At 36.2% G+C, this 17,044-nt stretch overlaps 1 protein-coding gene across 2 annotated transcripts in view; it reads right to left on the bottom strand.

The window, feature by feature from the left end:
• Positions 1 to 17,044, bottom strand: part of SLC5A8 (solute carrier family 5 member 8) — a 51,020-nt gene that overhangs the window by 5,506 nt on the left and 28,470 nt on the right. Inside the window, exons 8-14 of one of the 2 annotated variants that reach the window (XM_032493544.1) lie at positions 14,938 to 15,026; positions 13,959 to 14,071; positions 11,323 to 11,390; positions 9,088 to 9,174; positions 6,231 to 6,436; positions 2,146 to 2,249; positions 261 to 327 (exon numbers count right to left, since the gene is read on the bottom strand). In XM_032493544.1, the coding sequence (XP_032349435.1) occupies positions 261 to 327; positions 2,146 to 2,249; positions 6,231 to 6,436; positions 9,088 to 9,174; positions 11,323 to 11,390; positions 13,959 to 14,071; positions 14,938 to 15,026 (734 nt within the window). The remainder of the gene's footprint in view (positions 1 to 260; positions 328 to 2,145; positions 2,250 to 6,230; positions 6,437 to 9,087; positions 9,175 to 11,322; positions 11,391 to 13,958; positions 14,072 to 14,937; positions 15,027 to 17,044) is intronic. The other variant, XM_006193344.3, reaches the window with a different exon arrangement.

The raw sequence follows: 17,044 nt of genomic DNA, 5'->3' as shown, positions 1-17,044 counted from the left end.
ACTAAATGCCTGTCACGTTCACTTTTTAAAGCAAAAGAAAAGACATAGCTGTATATGGTTATCAGAATCACAGCATTTAAGGGGAAAAACGAGAGTACTCAAAGGGAGTACTTGAACACCCTGTTTTTCTAAAGGAAAAAAAAAAAATGAGTTGAAAAATGACCAAAGGTCAGATAGTAAAAGGAGACTGGTTAGGTGTATTCCAGATCTGAGCAACTGGGTTGCTGATGAAAGAAGTTTAAAATTTGTCTAAAACATACCAAAACCGGCAAGCAAATAAACCTGCTGGGCTGGTGATTTTACTTATGAGAAAAAGCATAGTCGTTTCTGTAAAGAAAGAATAGTTTAAACAGCCGTTTGCAAGATAACAAATCACTACAAACTTTATTATAAATTTCTAATAATCGTAAGTTATAATGCATATAATAATTATAATTATATGTTAATATCATCAATAGCCACACTAATTACTAACATATTAGTTATAAACACAAGTATCATAGAAGTTTGAAAAACAGTGCTATCCAGGTGCCAAAAAACAATGAGAGATGGTGAGATTCTCTAAAGGGGCACAGTGTTGGTAGATTTATAGCACAAAGCCAACAAAGACATACTTAGACAAAGCGTAGGATTTCTGACTAGTTATAACACATTTGATAAAAGAGGACAGTGAAGCTGCGTCCCCCAGTTTGGTTGCTCAGAATGTAAATGTGTGAGGGAACGTAGGAAATTAGGGAGCCCAGCGCTTCTCCCCAACTCCACACTACTGCCCTGGTCCGAGCCACCGTGATGATCGGTCACCTGGGCTACTGCAATAGCCTTCTACCTGCCCTCCTTCCCTTACAGACTATTCTCAAAACTGGATCAGAGTGCTCCCTTGAGAATTATTGGAAAAGTAATTGAAAAAATATTCCTTGTAGTAGACCTAAAAGACACAAAGATAGAAAATAAGAGAAAAAAGATAAGAAAATTAGAGAAACTGTCCAAGATTAAAACGTTTGACTAACAGGAGTTTCCAGAAAGAGGAAACAGAGAATGGCAGGAAATTACAAAATAAATAAAATAGGAAAGTGCCGTAGAACTGAAGGACATGGGTCTTCACAGGGGAACGCTCCTGAGGGCCTAGGGCAAGGCAGTCATTGTGAAATGGGTCACACACAAAGGGCCAGCAGTCAGCAGGGCACTGGTCTCCCCAACAGCAACACGGCAAGGAGAAGAAACGTAAGACATCCTCCGGGAGCAAGAAAGTTATTTTCAACCTAAAATTCTCCACTTGGATTATCAATCAAGCACAAGGGAGAACTAAAGACATTTTTTTTAAGACATGAAATGTTTCTAAAATCTCCTCTCTTGCTCACCCTTTCTCAAGAATGTGTTATAGGTTGTGTTCCATCCAATTAACGGAGTAAACGAGACCTAGGAGTAATGGGATACAGGCAGCAGGGAATCCAACACAGGAGAGAAACTAAAAGAATTCATGGAATGAGGACCAAAGGAGGTCTCAGGGTAACAGTTCTATGGCAATCCCAGAGAGCAGTGTGTACCATGTGTATTATCAGTTTAATTTTCCTTTACAATTATTTCTTACAGTTTATGGACATTTAAAGAAAAGCTTTCACATTATGCTTAGATATAAAGATCATAATTACTATTCCCTGCACGTGTATACTTCTTTACAGTTTACAAAGAGTCAGTGCAGGACAACGGGAAGATCACGGCACAGGGCTGTTGTAAAGGTATGTATACAATCCCTAGCACTGTAGTAGCTACACGCAACTTTTGCAAGCCTTTTTGTTTTATCTCACAGCAACCTGTGAGACAGGCAGGTCAGTTACACAGTTACCATTGCCCTCATTTCACACCCAGGACAGCTACAGCTCAGAGCAGCTACACAGTAGCTGCACAGACCTACAGCTGTACGTCCACGCAGCTAGGAAACAGCATTCGAACATTCAAACAGAAATAGATCTTTTGTTTTCAAGTCCAAGCCCTAAAATTTCCCATGAGTAAAATGGAACAGATAATTCAACTAATTGTTAGGATTATAGTAAAGTAACAGAAATAGCTATAAAACAGATACAGCAAAAAAAAAAAAAAAAACTAATGTAGAGGTAAACACAGCAATACTAATGTTTAGATAGTTACCTGTTGACAAACTGGTAAGTATTCCCACGAATAACGTTACCAAAGTTCCAAGAGTGCTGAAGTACAGGTATGATAAAGAATACCAGTTATCCATTAGTGCGGTCCTAATAGAGAAAGAAAGCATAGCTGTCAGATTTCAGCAGTGCTAATATCAACTAAGAGTATGTGTCCATAAGCCTCATGGCAAAGTCAAAATATAATATTTAATTACATTTTTAATGTCCAAATCTGCTGTCCCAATTTTAACTTACTGGATCAGGAATTAAAGGCATGACTTAACCTTGACCATGTACTATAATACTAAATGTCCATTTTTTTTTTTAGCTCTTTGAATTTGCTTTTAATAAATTGATTTACACATTGCTAAATAAAGCAAAAGAATTCTTAAACTATTTTGAATCTACTGAAGTCATATTGAAAGGAAACTATATAGACACATAATATGATTATTTCTTATTCTAATGTATAATATACGGCACCAAGATGTTGACATCTTAATTTTAACATTCATTCATATTCATTTATAAAAATTATTTTTAAAGATATTTTGAATTTTATTATATATATTGTAATAATCCCATGATCTCTTTGAGTTTCTAATTCACTTTCACATTTTTCATGTAGAGTAGAACCTCTTGTTTAGTTTTCATCATTGGGCCTGTATATTATTCCTCCTTTATCGCTCTAGTGCTGGCCTAGGCCTGTAATATAAATGTCTGCAATTATTCAGCTCTGCTTAGTGTCCCAGGCATTGTTCTTGACATTGGAAAATCTGCCATAAAAAAAGGTAGATCAAGATTACACGCTAATAGAGAAATGTGACAAGTAAACAAATTAATAAACGTAATAATTCCCACTGGTGGAAAGTACGTAAGGAAAATGAAATAAGGTAATATGACATTAACAGGGTGGGAAGGAGGAACTACAATGCAAGGAGTGGTTAGGGAGAGCCTTTGTGAAGAAGTGACATTGGAACTGAGATCTGAATAACAGAAGTTTTTGAGAAAGCATCCCAGAGAGAGGTAAACACCAGCAGACTGAAGCACAGTCAAGAAGACACAGAGTGGAGCAAGATGAGAGCTAGAGGCAGAGGTCTTTTTGCAGGACTTGGATGAGTTTGGATCTTACTCTCTGGACAGTGGACACACTGTAGTATTTTAAGTGGAGGAGTGACATGATCTGACCAGCCTCTAAAACAACTGCTCTAGGATTCCACTTTCAGCTTTGATAGCGTAGACCTCCCAACCTGCCAAGAACAATATATAAAAACTGGGAGACTGAAGACACCAGAGAGGTCAAGGCAATTAGCACTTGAGGGGCCACGATCCCAGAAAGAAGGGAAACAGAGGTGAGTTACTGAAATTAAGATAATGTAGCCTATTGGGCCAATGACAGGCAAAATAGAACAGACTAGAGAATCAAAAAACAGACCCACAGAAAAGCAGTCATTTGGCTTATGTCAAAGTTGCCATTGCATTGCAAAATGGGGCAAAAGGAGGATCTTTTCAATAGATGGTGCTTGGATAATAGAATATCCATATGGGAAAAAATGAATCTTGATCACTGATAATAAATTCCAAAATGGATTACATTTCCCAAATGGAAATGGTGAACAAGAAAGCTTGTAAATGAAAAATTAGAGAAATATCTTTATGAACTCCGAGTAAGCAAAGATTTGTTAAATGGGACACACGAAGGACTAACCATATAGGAAAAGACTGATAAGTTGAACTTAATTAAAATTGAGAAAGTCTGACCACTAAAAGTATCACTAAGAAAGTAAAAAGGCAAGTCATGGGGTAGGGGGAAAACACTTTTAAAACTTATCTTATATCTAGAATATATCATGAATTCTTAAAACAAAAACAAAAACAAAAGACAGAGAATCCATTTAAAAATGGACCAGAGACTTAAATAGACAAGTCACAAAAGTAGTTATCCAAATGGCCAATAAACATGAAAAAAAGATATTGAACATCATTAATCACAAGGGGAATGCAAATTAAAAGTACAAAGAGTTATCAATATATACCCATCAAGTGTTAGGAACTTAAAAAATAAAAACCGAACTTGGGTAATTGAAACCCAGTATCTAGGCAACCAAAGGGCATCTTATTTCATCTTTAGCTGTGTGTTCACTCTTTGGAGGCTAGCCACACTGAACTATGCATGATTTCCCACTATGACATGTGACTTCCAGCCTCTATGTCTCTGCATATGTTGCTCTTCATTCTGCAACACACACTCCTCCTTCCTTTGGTTCCCCTGCCCAATCTTGTTCATCTGATAAACTCCAGCTCCTTTAACACTCCTCTAAGAAGCATCTTCCACCCCAGAAGAGTTAGACTCTTCCTCCTCCTGGCTCCCATGATAGCTTATGAAAACCACTTTTCACAGTGTATTGTCTAATTGCTTATACTCCTGTCCAACTTCCCTTTTGGTCATTTTTTTGTGACAAGAATGACTTTCCAACCTTCTCCTCTGGTCAACTTCTGCATTCTTCAAGCATTAATACATCCCTGAAGTCTGTGCTCATCTACACTCCATTCTTTTAGCAAGCATTTTTCAACTTTTCATTAGCTGTTTACCATATGCTAGTTACTATACTTATTATGTGTGAGTTCATTGTTTTGTGTATATTAGCACATTCTCTCAGGTAAATTATAATTGCTTGAAAGGCAGAAACCACAGTGAATGAGAGGGGAAGACTTTCTATGGATATTACATAAATGGTCAGCCCAGTGCTGGGTACACAGTTCATTCTCAGAATGATATGAGTTATTTTATAAACAAGCTGACATATAAAAGTGATTATGATGGTACCAGACACATGGTAAGCCTCAGCTAATTTATTTGTTTCAGGAATCCAAATGACCATTTTGCCTCAGTCTTTTAAATGAAAACAGACATTTACATAATCAGGACAAATGCTAAGCAAAATTGTGTAACAAAAAATCCATCCTGAACACCTTCCCACTTACCTTTCCATTAATCATTTCTCCCTTTCTCACTCCCTAATGACTTCCTGACCCCTTACCTGACATGAGTGCATTCATGCTTGTCCAGACTACCCTCTGTGTTTCCCTGCCCCTCTCTCCACAGCACGCCACCTAGTCCAACCTCCCCCGATATGTGCCTCGGGCTCTGAAACTACCTTTTCCCTCTACTCATGCAGAGTTTACCAGCCTTGAACTCCAACTGACAAGTGTTCTCATGGCTGAATTCCCTCTGGGATATGAATCGCTAATAATGTTGATACATATAGTCACATTCCTTCTCCCAGGAGTGTGTCCATATTAAGAGGGAGACATCATGTTTTGACTCTAAAGGAATGATTCTCCAATGGTTTCATTCTAGGCAAGCTGGAACTGGGACAATACTTTGGGGGAAGTGGCCTCATCTTTGCATTCCTTGAATATATCCATAGGTTTGGGGCTTTAAGGATAGAAATGTATATATCCCCTAAGGATAATCTCACCCTTACATCCACTATACAGTGAAACAATGATCTACCAGCAAGTCTACATCATTTTATTAAATCAGATGACACCAGTATCCAGAGGCTTAAAACTGTACTGCATAACAGAAAAGTCTAACAGGATGATCGTGGCTGCAACTCACTGCCAATGCTCTAAAGATATGGAATCTATAAAACTGAACAAATAGCAATTATCCGACATATTTAGATAAAATGTAGCTTTTAGTCAGGAAAGGCTTCAAAGACTACCTGTGCAATGTTTCTTTTATAATTTTGCTTTACATTTTAAAAGTTTTTCAGTTGACAAAGACAATTTTCCATCCAACTAGAGCTGGTATTTGGTAGCATTTTTTTGGTTACTATTCAAGTCATCTCCGATCTGTAGGTAAGGTAGAAGTTTCTTTTCTTTCTTTTTCTTTTTTTTTTTTTTTTTTTTTTTTTTTTTTGCTATTTCTGAACAAAATATAATAGTGAGAAAGCCACATGGGCTCTATCCACTTCAGAATTAGGCAAAATCATAGTGTTACAGGCAAGACAAAAAGCAGCTGGGGTTCTCTACCTGTTAAACACATTTTAAATAAATATGACATAAAGCTCAATTCAATACCTTTCAATGTTGTGTACTTGAAAAGCACTGGTAGAAAATGGCATTTCTGTGGTTGTCATCCAATTTGTCCCATTGTATGTGCTATTACAGCCATAGGTTTCAAGCCTTAATGGCATAGTTCTCTCAGGAAGTGGAGGATAAAGTTGAGCTCCAATTCCGACCCACAAAGTAATGGCAAACCCGGCCAGTAGACCAACAAGTGCTCCCTGCAAAACAGGAGTGATTTTAAAAGAACAGTAATACAGTTTGCTTTGTAATGGAAATCAACATTAGGAGGTTAAGCTCACCGTGGCCCAAGCCAAATTTATCAGCTCCCCTCCTAAAACTAATCTCCCTTGCAAGATCTCTGCCTTTTGCCAAGGGCAGCATGGGCCCCTGGTCCCTCAGCCCAGAGCCCTGGGATCTCCATTACCCCATTCCCTTTTTCCTATCTCTGTCTAGCCAATCACCAATTCCTGCCCATTTTTCTTTGCCTCGATCTCATAATTCCATTCCTTCCACTCTGTTTCCATGGCCAGCACTCTGTTTTGGCCTCCTTGTCTCTGTACACCCCAATAACAACAGTTGACTCCAGGTTAACTGTTTCCTCTATTTTTATTTTATCTGTGAAAAAAATGACACCATATGAGCAACAGACTATGAGGAAGAACGCATCCACAGGGTTTATTCCTATACTACAAACATGCATGAGTATAACTGTGCTGCAGGAAAATTAGGGGGGAAATAGCAAGCAGTTTTCGCAAATGACTGCAATGGTACATACAACCAAACCAAGTATTTCGAGAGATAACTGGAGATGTCCTCTCTGAAGACATTTGGTTTTCCAATCTTTGGAAACCCTGGGTTACCTGCTCTTGGCTTTTCACCAGTTTTCAGTCTTTGAATGTTCCATAGTTCCAAATGATGGGGATGAAAGCAAATGTTGAGCTAGGAAGCCCCTACCTCTGTGGTGAAATTTCCCCCCTTACTTTTAAGAACAATGATCAGATAGGGCTGCCTGTGCCTCCAGCTCTACATAGAGAGGACAGGGGAGAATATCTGAAGAGGTGAAATATAAGCAAAATCATAGGGCAGAAAAAAAGAATGGCATGTTGATAGGAGAACAAGAATGCTGCAGACTAGATCAGAGGATTTGTGCTGGGGGCAAGGACTGTGAGCTCTTTCATTAAGCTGTGAACTCTTGGGAGCAGAATAAGGTTTCTTTATTTTTGGTGCCCAGCACTTGCCACAGTGCTGGAACTATAGCAGGTATGCAATAAATGGTTTTGAATAGTGTAAGGTTGGAATAGTGGTGTGGCTAGCTGTTGACAGACCAGACTTGCTTACTCTCAGCACTGTGCATGGCTCGATCAAGGATCCACGAAATTATAAATGCCACGAGAACAGAAATATTCAGTGCTCTCCACTCCCAGGACAGTGCTTTGTCCATGTATATTCAATGAATAAATGAATGAGTGAATGAAAGGAGGGGAAGGAAGGAAAAAGGAGGCAAGGGAGAAACAGAAGCAAAGAAAAGGAAGGGAAGGAAGGAAGAAGAGAGGGAGGAAGGGAGGAAGAGAGGGAAGAAGCTTATTCCAGAGTAACAGTAGACAGATACTCTGCTGGTGAAAAATGTGGATATGATAAAAAGAGGTACTTCCTATGACAGGAATAATAATATCTTACTTCCCCTGAAAAAGGGCATGTTGGACCCAGTCACCTACAGCATTTCTGGAAGCAACTCATGGTGGCAATAAATGTCAAAAACCAAAAGTCTGTCTTTTTTTTTTTTTTTTTTTTTTTTATGTTTCAGGCACTCAACAAACCACTATGCATTTCATAATGCAAAGAGTCTAAGTCAAAGCTTCACCATTCTAAGGTGGACACAAACAACTCTCTTTCATTGTGATTAATTTCTACCAAACTGGCTTTTCAGATGACACTTCATTAAGAATTATTATTAATAATAATAATGATAATAGCCCTCATTAGCATCTGTCTTACTAATTCCTGATGCCTCAGGAGGAACATGTAATTCTAAATGTAAAGTCGTAGTTCTGCAGTTACCCTACATCTATCTGAAACAACCAGACACACGTTACAGCTTTTCCTGAACTTCAGCATGTGGCAGGACTAAACTAGTGGAGTTTTTCCTGGCTTTCAGAGACATAATTTCAACTTCATTTATTCCAAACAAAATTCAATACTTCAGAGCATAGATATGTCAATGTAGAAGAACAGAAACATACCTCTTTCTAGATACAATTTCCAATTACGATCACCCCTGTGGGTCTAGACTCATGCGACTAGAGCTAAGTCTTTAATATCAGAAGTATATGTTATCTGGTCAGCAGCCTATCTTATTGCTTCTCTTTGGTGTACCCTGGCTATTCACAAGTATTCTCAGCTCTACTGCCCTAAAATCTTTCATATCTGAGCCTGTCAGTCTCTTAAGTTCTAGTGATTAATTTTTAAGAAGGGTAAAAAGATAAATGCACAGAAAATGATGTTCCTTTAGTTATATAATATTCATAATATGTATTATTTAATAATATATATCCTTTAGTTATGTTATACAATATTCTATATTTTAGTTATAGAATATAATTATGTTATAATAAGCAATTTACTTATATAATATTTATAATCTATATTTTTTTTCTGGCAGTTTTCATTTAGCTTCACCCATGCAGGGTCCCAGTCCATAGTACATTCACTGTGTATCCCAGCAAAGTCAATATGAGTAATTTAAGTCATCAAGACAAGTCACTAATGCCAGATATCAAAGGAACCATATCTTTACAATTGAGAAAAAATTGTAGAGCTGCTACTATAGTTGGGAAAGTAGGTTCTTCACATATTTATTTTTTATACTTACAATTGAGTTGGCAAAGGGAACCAAAATACCCAAAGCAAACAAGCCCAAAAGTGGTCCACCAATCATGCCAAATATGCTGAGTGCTGCCTACAAAAGTAATAAAAAGCCATCAGTTAGCAAATCTCAAATCCAAAGCTGAAAGTGTTTTAAAGTTATCTCAGCAGGATGAGGATTTAAAGTATTTCGCCTCCTCCTAAAAATCATGGCAGCCTTGTCATTGACAAAGAGGTAATCAGAACTTGGAAGCTTCTGCTTCTCAGTCTCTATCTGTTCATTCAGGTACCCTCAATAGAAGAAGCAAAACATAAAGAAGGTAGGGAGTCATGAGACAGTGGGAGCAACTATATAACTGCATAAGTTGAGACGAACACCACCTCTCCCAACCTTATTCTTGTCAACATTTATAATCAATCACATCACACCCTTGTGCTTTGATAGTCTCAAAATCCTCTGCCAATAAAGACTGTGGATAAGTATTGCTAGTGACTAGAGATGGCAATGAAACCCGATGTTATCCTTGGTTCCCTAAAGATGGGACTAAAATTAAAAATATAATTTTTTAAAAGATGGATCAAATAATGTAGAAAGAGGTTCAAAATCTAATTGGTTAATTACAACCTTTGCTTTGACGTATATAGATGCTAAAATCATGATAGTGAAAAAAATGTGCAACATGAAGAATGGAGACGCAAACGGCTGAAATTTCCAAGAGATGTATGTTCCTAATAATGGCTATTAATGAGGGCTAATTTTTGATAGTGGACAGAACCATTTCTGCTGTGTCCACAGAGTAAAGGGGCCTGATAGCAAAGAATTAATAATTTTTTTTAAAAAATCCAGTCAGGAACAGCTTTAGAGAATATAGGCTGAGGTACTTTTTCAAAAAAAGAAAAAAAAGTCTACCACATAGACTAGGGAAAGGAGTGAGGATATGATGACAGAGACTAGTGTTTGAGGAGGATATGGGCTCAGGGTATGATCCTAAAGAGTCACTTCACAACATCTCTTGAACCAGAGCACAGTAGGAAGGAAGTTAGACTTTACTGCAGAATGTGAAAGAAGTCACTTGGCCCATGTAGCAGGCTATGACAATGTGACCTAGAGCCAGTTTTGGAGATATAAGGGATATACCCCAAAAAAGACCTGTTCCAGGAAAAATAAAGCAAGGAAGAGCTCCATGGCTTGGAGCTATGATGATTCTCCTGGATCATCTCATTGGATATACTCAGGCCAGGGTTGGTTATGACAAAGGGGGGAATCAACTACAATAAGAAATAAAAACAATAATGCAGACAACGGAGGAAAGCACATTAAGAGGAGTTTTGTTGTTTGTGGCTTAGGTGTGCTAGATAATTCGTGCAACCATTAATCCGAGGAAAGCAGTAGTAGTTATATTAATAGTAATATTAGTAATAATAGTATAATTAATACTTACCAATTACTAAACAGGTTTAATGCAACCCTATTAAAATCTAAGTAAGATTTTTTGAGGTATAGAGATTATTTCAAACTTGTGGGAAGGCAAAGGAACTAGAATGGCTAAAACAGTTTTGAAAAATAAGAATACAGTGGAAGGATTCAGTGTACCTGAATTCAAGATTTATTATAAAGCTATAGTAATCAACACTGTGTGACCTTGACAGATGGATAGACACGTAGATCAATGGACTAGAACAGAGAAACCACAAATAGACCCACACAAATATGCCCAAATGATTTTTCACACAGGTTCAAAGGCAATGGCAGTTCAGTGGAAGAAAGGCAGCCTCTACAAGTGGTGCTGGAGCAACAGGTATTCACAGGGAAAAGGGGGGAAAAGAACATCAACCTAAGCCTCACACCATTGAGGGGAACTGGGTAAAGGGAATATGGGATCCCTCTGTATTATTTCTTACTATTCCATACAAATCTACAGTTACCCCAAAATATAAAGTTTAATTTAAAATTTTTTAATTTTTATTATTTATTTATTTTTTTTCTTACTGGGGATTGAACTCAGGACCTTATGCATGCTAAGCATGAACTCTACCACTGAGCTATTATCCTCCCCACCATATCCTTTAAAAATTTAAAAAGAATTCAGTCATCTCTGTCCCTTGGTATGTCTATGTGTAGGTATAGAGAGAGAGAAGTCTGGAAGGATGGTCACATTAACATTAGAAAAGAAGAAGGAGAAGGAGAAAAAGAAGAATTATTTAGTGATTATGACTCAAAGCTTCAAGGATTAGCTTTTACCTGCAACAAAGATCCCATTAGTGACGCTAGCGCAGCCATTCCAATACACAGGACTCCAAACAGCACACCTAGATGAATGATGCAAAAGCCATTGTAAAATCCAGACCCAGAGGATTAGAATTCTGAATAGAATAAGCTACCACACCTTTGATTCCAAGTGAGTAATATGACTGTGGTGAAGAATGGCTACATACGTCAACGCCAGCCAAAAAAGGAAAGTGTTTTTCTACAGGATCGGCAGTGTGCGTAAGAGGAAAGAAAACTCTAATATTGGGTCCCAGGATTAACTACATTAAGTTATATAAGTAAAAAATCCCTAGAGTTAACTATAGGGATTTAAAAAGCTAAGAACTATTGTGTTATTAATCTAATCCTCCATAAACATTTGTTTATAAAAGAAGGCTTAGGTCTCTTTTTTCAGTTTGCCTGAAACAGGACACAATTCAGCTCTACTCTGTATAACATGATGAGGGGCAGAAGCATAATAAACATCAGAAATTAGAGTCTTATGACTTTAGGCATTCATTTCTCTTGGGAAGTGGAAATCCACACCACGGAGTGTTTCAGGATCTTTAGCCCTCTCATAATCTCCATCAGCATCCACAAACCTTTCCTGTTAAACCAGCAAAGAAAGGCAGCTTCAAGACAAGTATTATAGTCCCCCTTCCACCAAACTGTTTTGCCAAAACTTCTTTATAGAAATTCTCAAACCCCACTGGTGGTCAGATTATGGGATTTTTTTCTCTTTTGGCTTTTGATATTTTCCAGATTTTCTCCAAGTACACATTTTACTTTTAAAATTTTGATAAGAAAATTTACGCCCCTCCCCCAATTTTTATTTTAAAGACTTCCCTTCAGCAAAAGTCACCTGAAAACAGTTAATATCATTTCCCATGTATAAAATTCAAAATCCAAAAAATAAAATAAATGAGAAATTTGCTCATCATAAAATTAGTGCATTCCTTAACATTATTTCTATCTTACTTATACAAGCACATACAATTTTGTTAAGTATATTGAGTAAACAATCTTTTTTGCACCTGAATGGAAAAACCTTACATTAATTTTTGCAAAGATATTTGCAATGATATTTGTTGCAATGATATTTCATGCCTCTGAATGCCCTAATTTAAATAGTATTTTCAACATATTTAGCTTGATTCTTATCTATTTGGTAGCTCATGAACAGTCACTATTGTGGGTTTTTGTACTCAAAGTTATCGGAAACATTCAAACCATTTGCCATGTTCTTCTCTTTGATGTCCTTCCTGTAATATACCTCAAGGTGACACTTTCATACAACCCTTCAAAATGAATGAAAACTTCATCTACACTAGCAGAGCTGATTTGCTATTAATCATTATCAACATCATTCCTTGAGCACCAGCTACTGCCTCTTGTTTTACATGGATTATCTCTAAACCTCTTAGTACCTGGAAGGTGAATTTTTTTTTTGTTCCCATTTTCCATATAAAGAAACAGAGGCTCAAAGGGGTTATTGGGTTTGCTCAAGGCTAATAACTGGTAAATTGATGAAACAAGATTGCATCTGTCTGACTTCAAAAGCTTCCATTCATTCTACTAAACCACACAGCTTCCATAATCCCATAATGAACCAATCTAAAAACTCTTTAGGAAGCATAGTATCATTCTAAAATTATGCTCCAGGATTAAAATCAGATACATAATAAAATGATGCAATGCAATTTAAATTTAGGAGACACTGAAGAATATAAATTAAGTACTTATTCCAGGCTACAGTAATGGCAATTATATAGAGAATTATGGTTTAAAATATAATATTATTTACTATTTCTTTGACAGTCTATTAGTGCTAGTAGGTTGAAGTTAAAGATTCTTTTAAAAAAAATTTGTTATTCATTCATTTCAAAACACTTAAACCCAGATGTCAAAATGAAGAATAAAGTATGTTAGCCAGATTTCTTTAAGTCAGATATTATATTTGGGACATTTGGAAACAGAGGTTAAAGACCTTTCCATTCGAGATGATATTTAACCCTTAATAAGATCCTACAATCTATGAATTTGAGTATTCATGCTGAACGAAGAAGTTGAGCATTTCTTGTACAATTTTATTGACTATCTCCCGATTGTCTACATGTGCAGATAGAAGAGATAAAACCATAATGCTCTTTTCCTTTATCTTCAATTTATACACATGGACTATGTCTATAAATTTAAACTTGCAGTGCCCTCTTAGGTTATACAGAAAAAGTATAGCTCTTGGTTTCAAACTAAGGATATTTTTTAAACTGTGGTTTAAATTTTGGGAGGAAAAGAGGAAGAGAGTTGAATTTTAACTGTGGCTAGGAATTTTAACTTAGATTTGGGATAGGAGGAAGGTAAAGAAAGAAGGACAGCCAAATAGGGCCTCTGGAAATTGTTCTTCATGGTTGCCTGACAACTAATTGTTTGAAGTATGTCCCAAATCTTGATTGCAAATATGGCCATGACTGTGGTAAGTCGCAGGCAGGCATATATATATATGCATGTATGTATACACACACACTCACGCTCAGAAGTTCTTACTGTATAACATTTATAGGAAAGAATTTTTGATATCTCTAAAAAATCATCTCCCAGAGTTAAAATGGAATTGTGAAATGAAAACTTACTCAGTCCTTGGGAAATCCAAGAGAGAGACCTTTCTGAGAGAGATGTGAAGTGAGGTTTGACTAGATCTTCCACAGTTACTGCTGCTAAAGCATTAATACTGGAGGACACTGTGCTGTAAGGGAAAATCAAATTTTTTATTTATAATATTTAAACTGTAATAATAATCTAACTGGGAATAAGAAAAGGGAAAAATATATATTGTCACTTCTGAAATGTAACCAGATTTCTACTATATTATTTTTTAAATAATTACATCATCCTCTTTCTGGAAGTTGTTGCCATCCAAGAATGATTCAGAACAAATTAAATTGTTGGTTCCATTTTGAAATGAATCCTTAGTGTCTATGGAAAGAATCTACCAAGTTCATGCAGTATTACTACAAAATGATTTTAAAACATATTTTTCTTTGTGCATAGAAAGAATTGTCATAAGTCCTCACTAACATACACCATAAATATCAATAAAATTAATTTCATGGATCCACACTAACACATGTCGTACACATTAATAATAAGGGTTCCCTGGAGCAAACATAGGAAGAAAGTACAATGAAGAAGTTCGAATACAAAACAAGATTCTTTGGACAGTATATATTATTCAGCCTGTAAAAGGAAATTCTAATTCTAATTCTCCATTTGATCATGCCATAGCTACATGTATATTTTAAACCAAGACTGTAGGTATCCACTTTTGGTAATCAACAAAAGCTACCATCAACTGATCATTGTCATTATGACCCTACAAGGTATGTGATGATGTATTAGATAGAAGGGGCCAAAGTTAAAAGTGGAGACTGATGATAATAGACTGCCAGCCCCTAGAGATAACAGACCGACAGACAGGATACATGGAGTAAATTACCTATTTTGGGGCCGTTTGTGCTCATATCCAGAATTCAGCTTTTCCTCCCAAATATCAAACAACAAAAGAAAGATCCCAATAGGGAAACCATGTATTATTAGAGTCATTGTTCATACCTCAATGTTCCGCTGTAAGCACAGGCCACAAAAAGTCCAGGAACTCCTGGGTAATCTTGCAGAATGTCCAGTACCAAATAAGGCATGAGCTGAAAAATTCCAACATTTACTCTTGAGTACTATTTGTTACGAAATAAATTAATTAACACCTCATTTATCTTGTGTTCTTCAAGAACTAAAGGAAGCTATTCCACATAACTGAAATTTCCAAAATACATAAAATTAAACTCTTTACCTGCTAAAATTGTACAAGAAATGCTCAACTTCTTCGTTCAGCATGAATATTCAAATTCATAGATTGTAGGATCTTATTAAGGGTTAAATATCATCTCGAATGGAAAGGTCTTTAACCTCTGTTTCCAAATGTCCCAAATATAATATCTGACTTAAAGAAATCTGCTAACATACTTTATTCTTCATTTTGACATCTGGGTTAATCCCCAGTACCTCCACTAACAAAAAGAAAAAAAAAGTTAAATTAGATAACCTATATAAGCTCTTACTGTAGTACATGGAATATAGTTAGTGCCCGGTAATAGGTAGCTATTTTCATTCTTTGGAACAGTAAATCAATTTAAAGGAAATATTGGCATACCTCTGTGCTTAAGTAAAAAGCATTCACTTTAAATTTAACTTTACTTGATGACTCAAAGCTGTTTTTGTGAACTTCAATCACTGTTCAGGATTGAAAGTGTAATTATAGTTGCAAATACAGTTAGCTCTTGAACAACATGAGTTTGAACTGTGTGGCTCCACTTATGTAGATTTTTTTTACAATAAATATATAAAAATGTATGTGTAGAACATGTATGCAAGACTTGTATTGAAGTGGATAGCCTATTCTTACAAAGGCATAAGGTGAGTGATATTTAATATTAAAATATTGTAGTTTTTTTTACTGTTTCATAACTGCTTTCAAAGAGTTGCTTTACAGTACAGTGTGCCACCATAGTTCATAATGGGAGAAACTATGTATCAATCTATTATCAAAGATAAGTAGTTTAAAAAAGTAACAGTGTTTCCAATGCTGTATTAAGAATATGACTGTAATACTGTATATCATAAAACTTTTAAAACGATTCATTCATTAGTGTATAGGCTAGGCTACCATAAAGCAATTGTATGGATTACACTAGGCTACTATGAAGCAATCATATTGCTGCTTCTTTACCAATGCATGAATTGTTACACTTGTAAATAAATATGAATTTCTCTTTCATATTATTTTTTCTCTTTTGATGTCTAGTGTTGGTAAGAGTATAACATCTGCAGTGTTTCGTATCATATAAGACTCACTGATATAGGTCCTGACAGATGATTCATCTTGCAAACAGACAAGGTAAACTTATAGTATGGATAAATACAGTACAGTACTTTAAATGTATCTTCTCGTCTTCATGACTTCCTCAGCAGCATTTTCTTTTCTCTAGCTTTCTTTATGGTAAGAATACAGTATATAATCCACATAACATACAAAATATGTGTCAATCGGCTATTTATGTCATTGGTAAGGCTTTCTGTCAACAGTAGGCTATTAGCAGTTAAGTTTGAGGGAGTCAAAAATTACACGTAGATTCTCTGCTGTGCGGGGGGTCAGGGCCCCTAACCCCTGTGTTGTTCAAGGGTCAATTGTTGTATGAAACATAGTGACGAGCGGAGACTAACCTCACGAAATTCCTGAAACTGGCTTCTTTAAAAAAAACAACTCCTGATACTTGCTTTTCGATCAGTTACTTTTAAGAAAATAAATATTAAATAAGGATGGGAAGGTGTATGACTTCAGCACTGTGTTATATGGCAGACTTCAGCACTGTGTTATATGGCAGAAACTGATTTTTGAACCAGAGTCCTGAGTGGATAATTTTCTAGGAAAATGTCCTCTCTTTTGCACTGAAACATCATTGATTCCTTCTCTCAATAGTTCAGAGTGGATGATATGCCCTTTCTTATCAGCCTCTTTGATCTCATTTAACTAAAGCTTATTAATTCTTCATTCTTAGGAAAACAGAATAGCACTTCTCTCTCTATGAGATCAACATGCAATTTCCCCAGGATATCTTAAAAGTTTAACTTCAAGCAGTATTCTATACATAAGCAAAAGTAAAAA

The sequence above is a fragment of the Camelus ferus genome, chromosome 12, assembly GCF_009834535.1.
Source record: "Camelus ferus isolate YT-003-E chromosome 12, BCGSAC_Cfer_1.0, whole genome shotgun sequence".
Classification (NCBI taxonomy): domain Eukaryota; kingdom Metazoa; phylum Chordata; class Mammalia; order Artiodactyla; family Camelidae; genus Camelus; species Camelus ferus.
The sequence above is the reverse complement of the archived record's forward strand: the minus strand, read 5'-3'. Positions and strand labels throughout refer to the sequence as shown.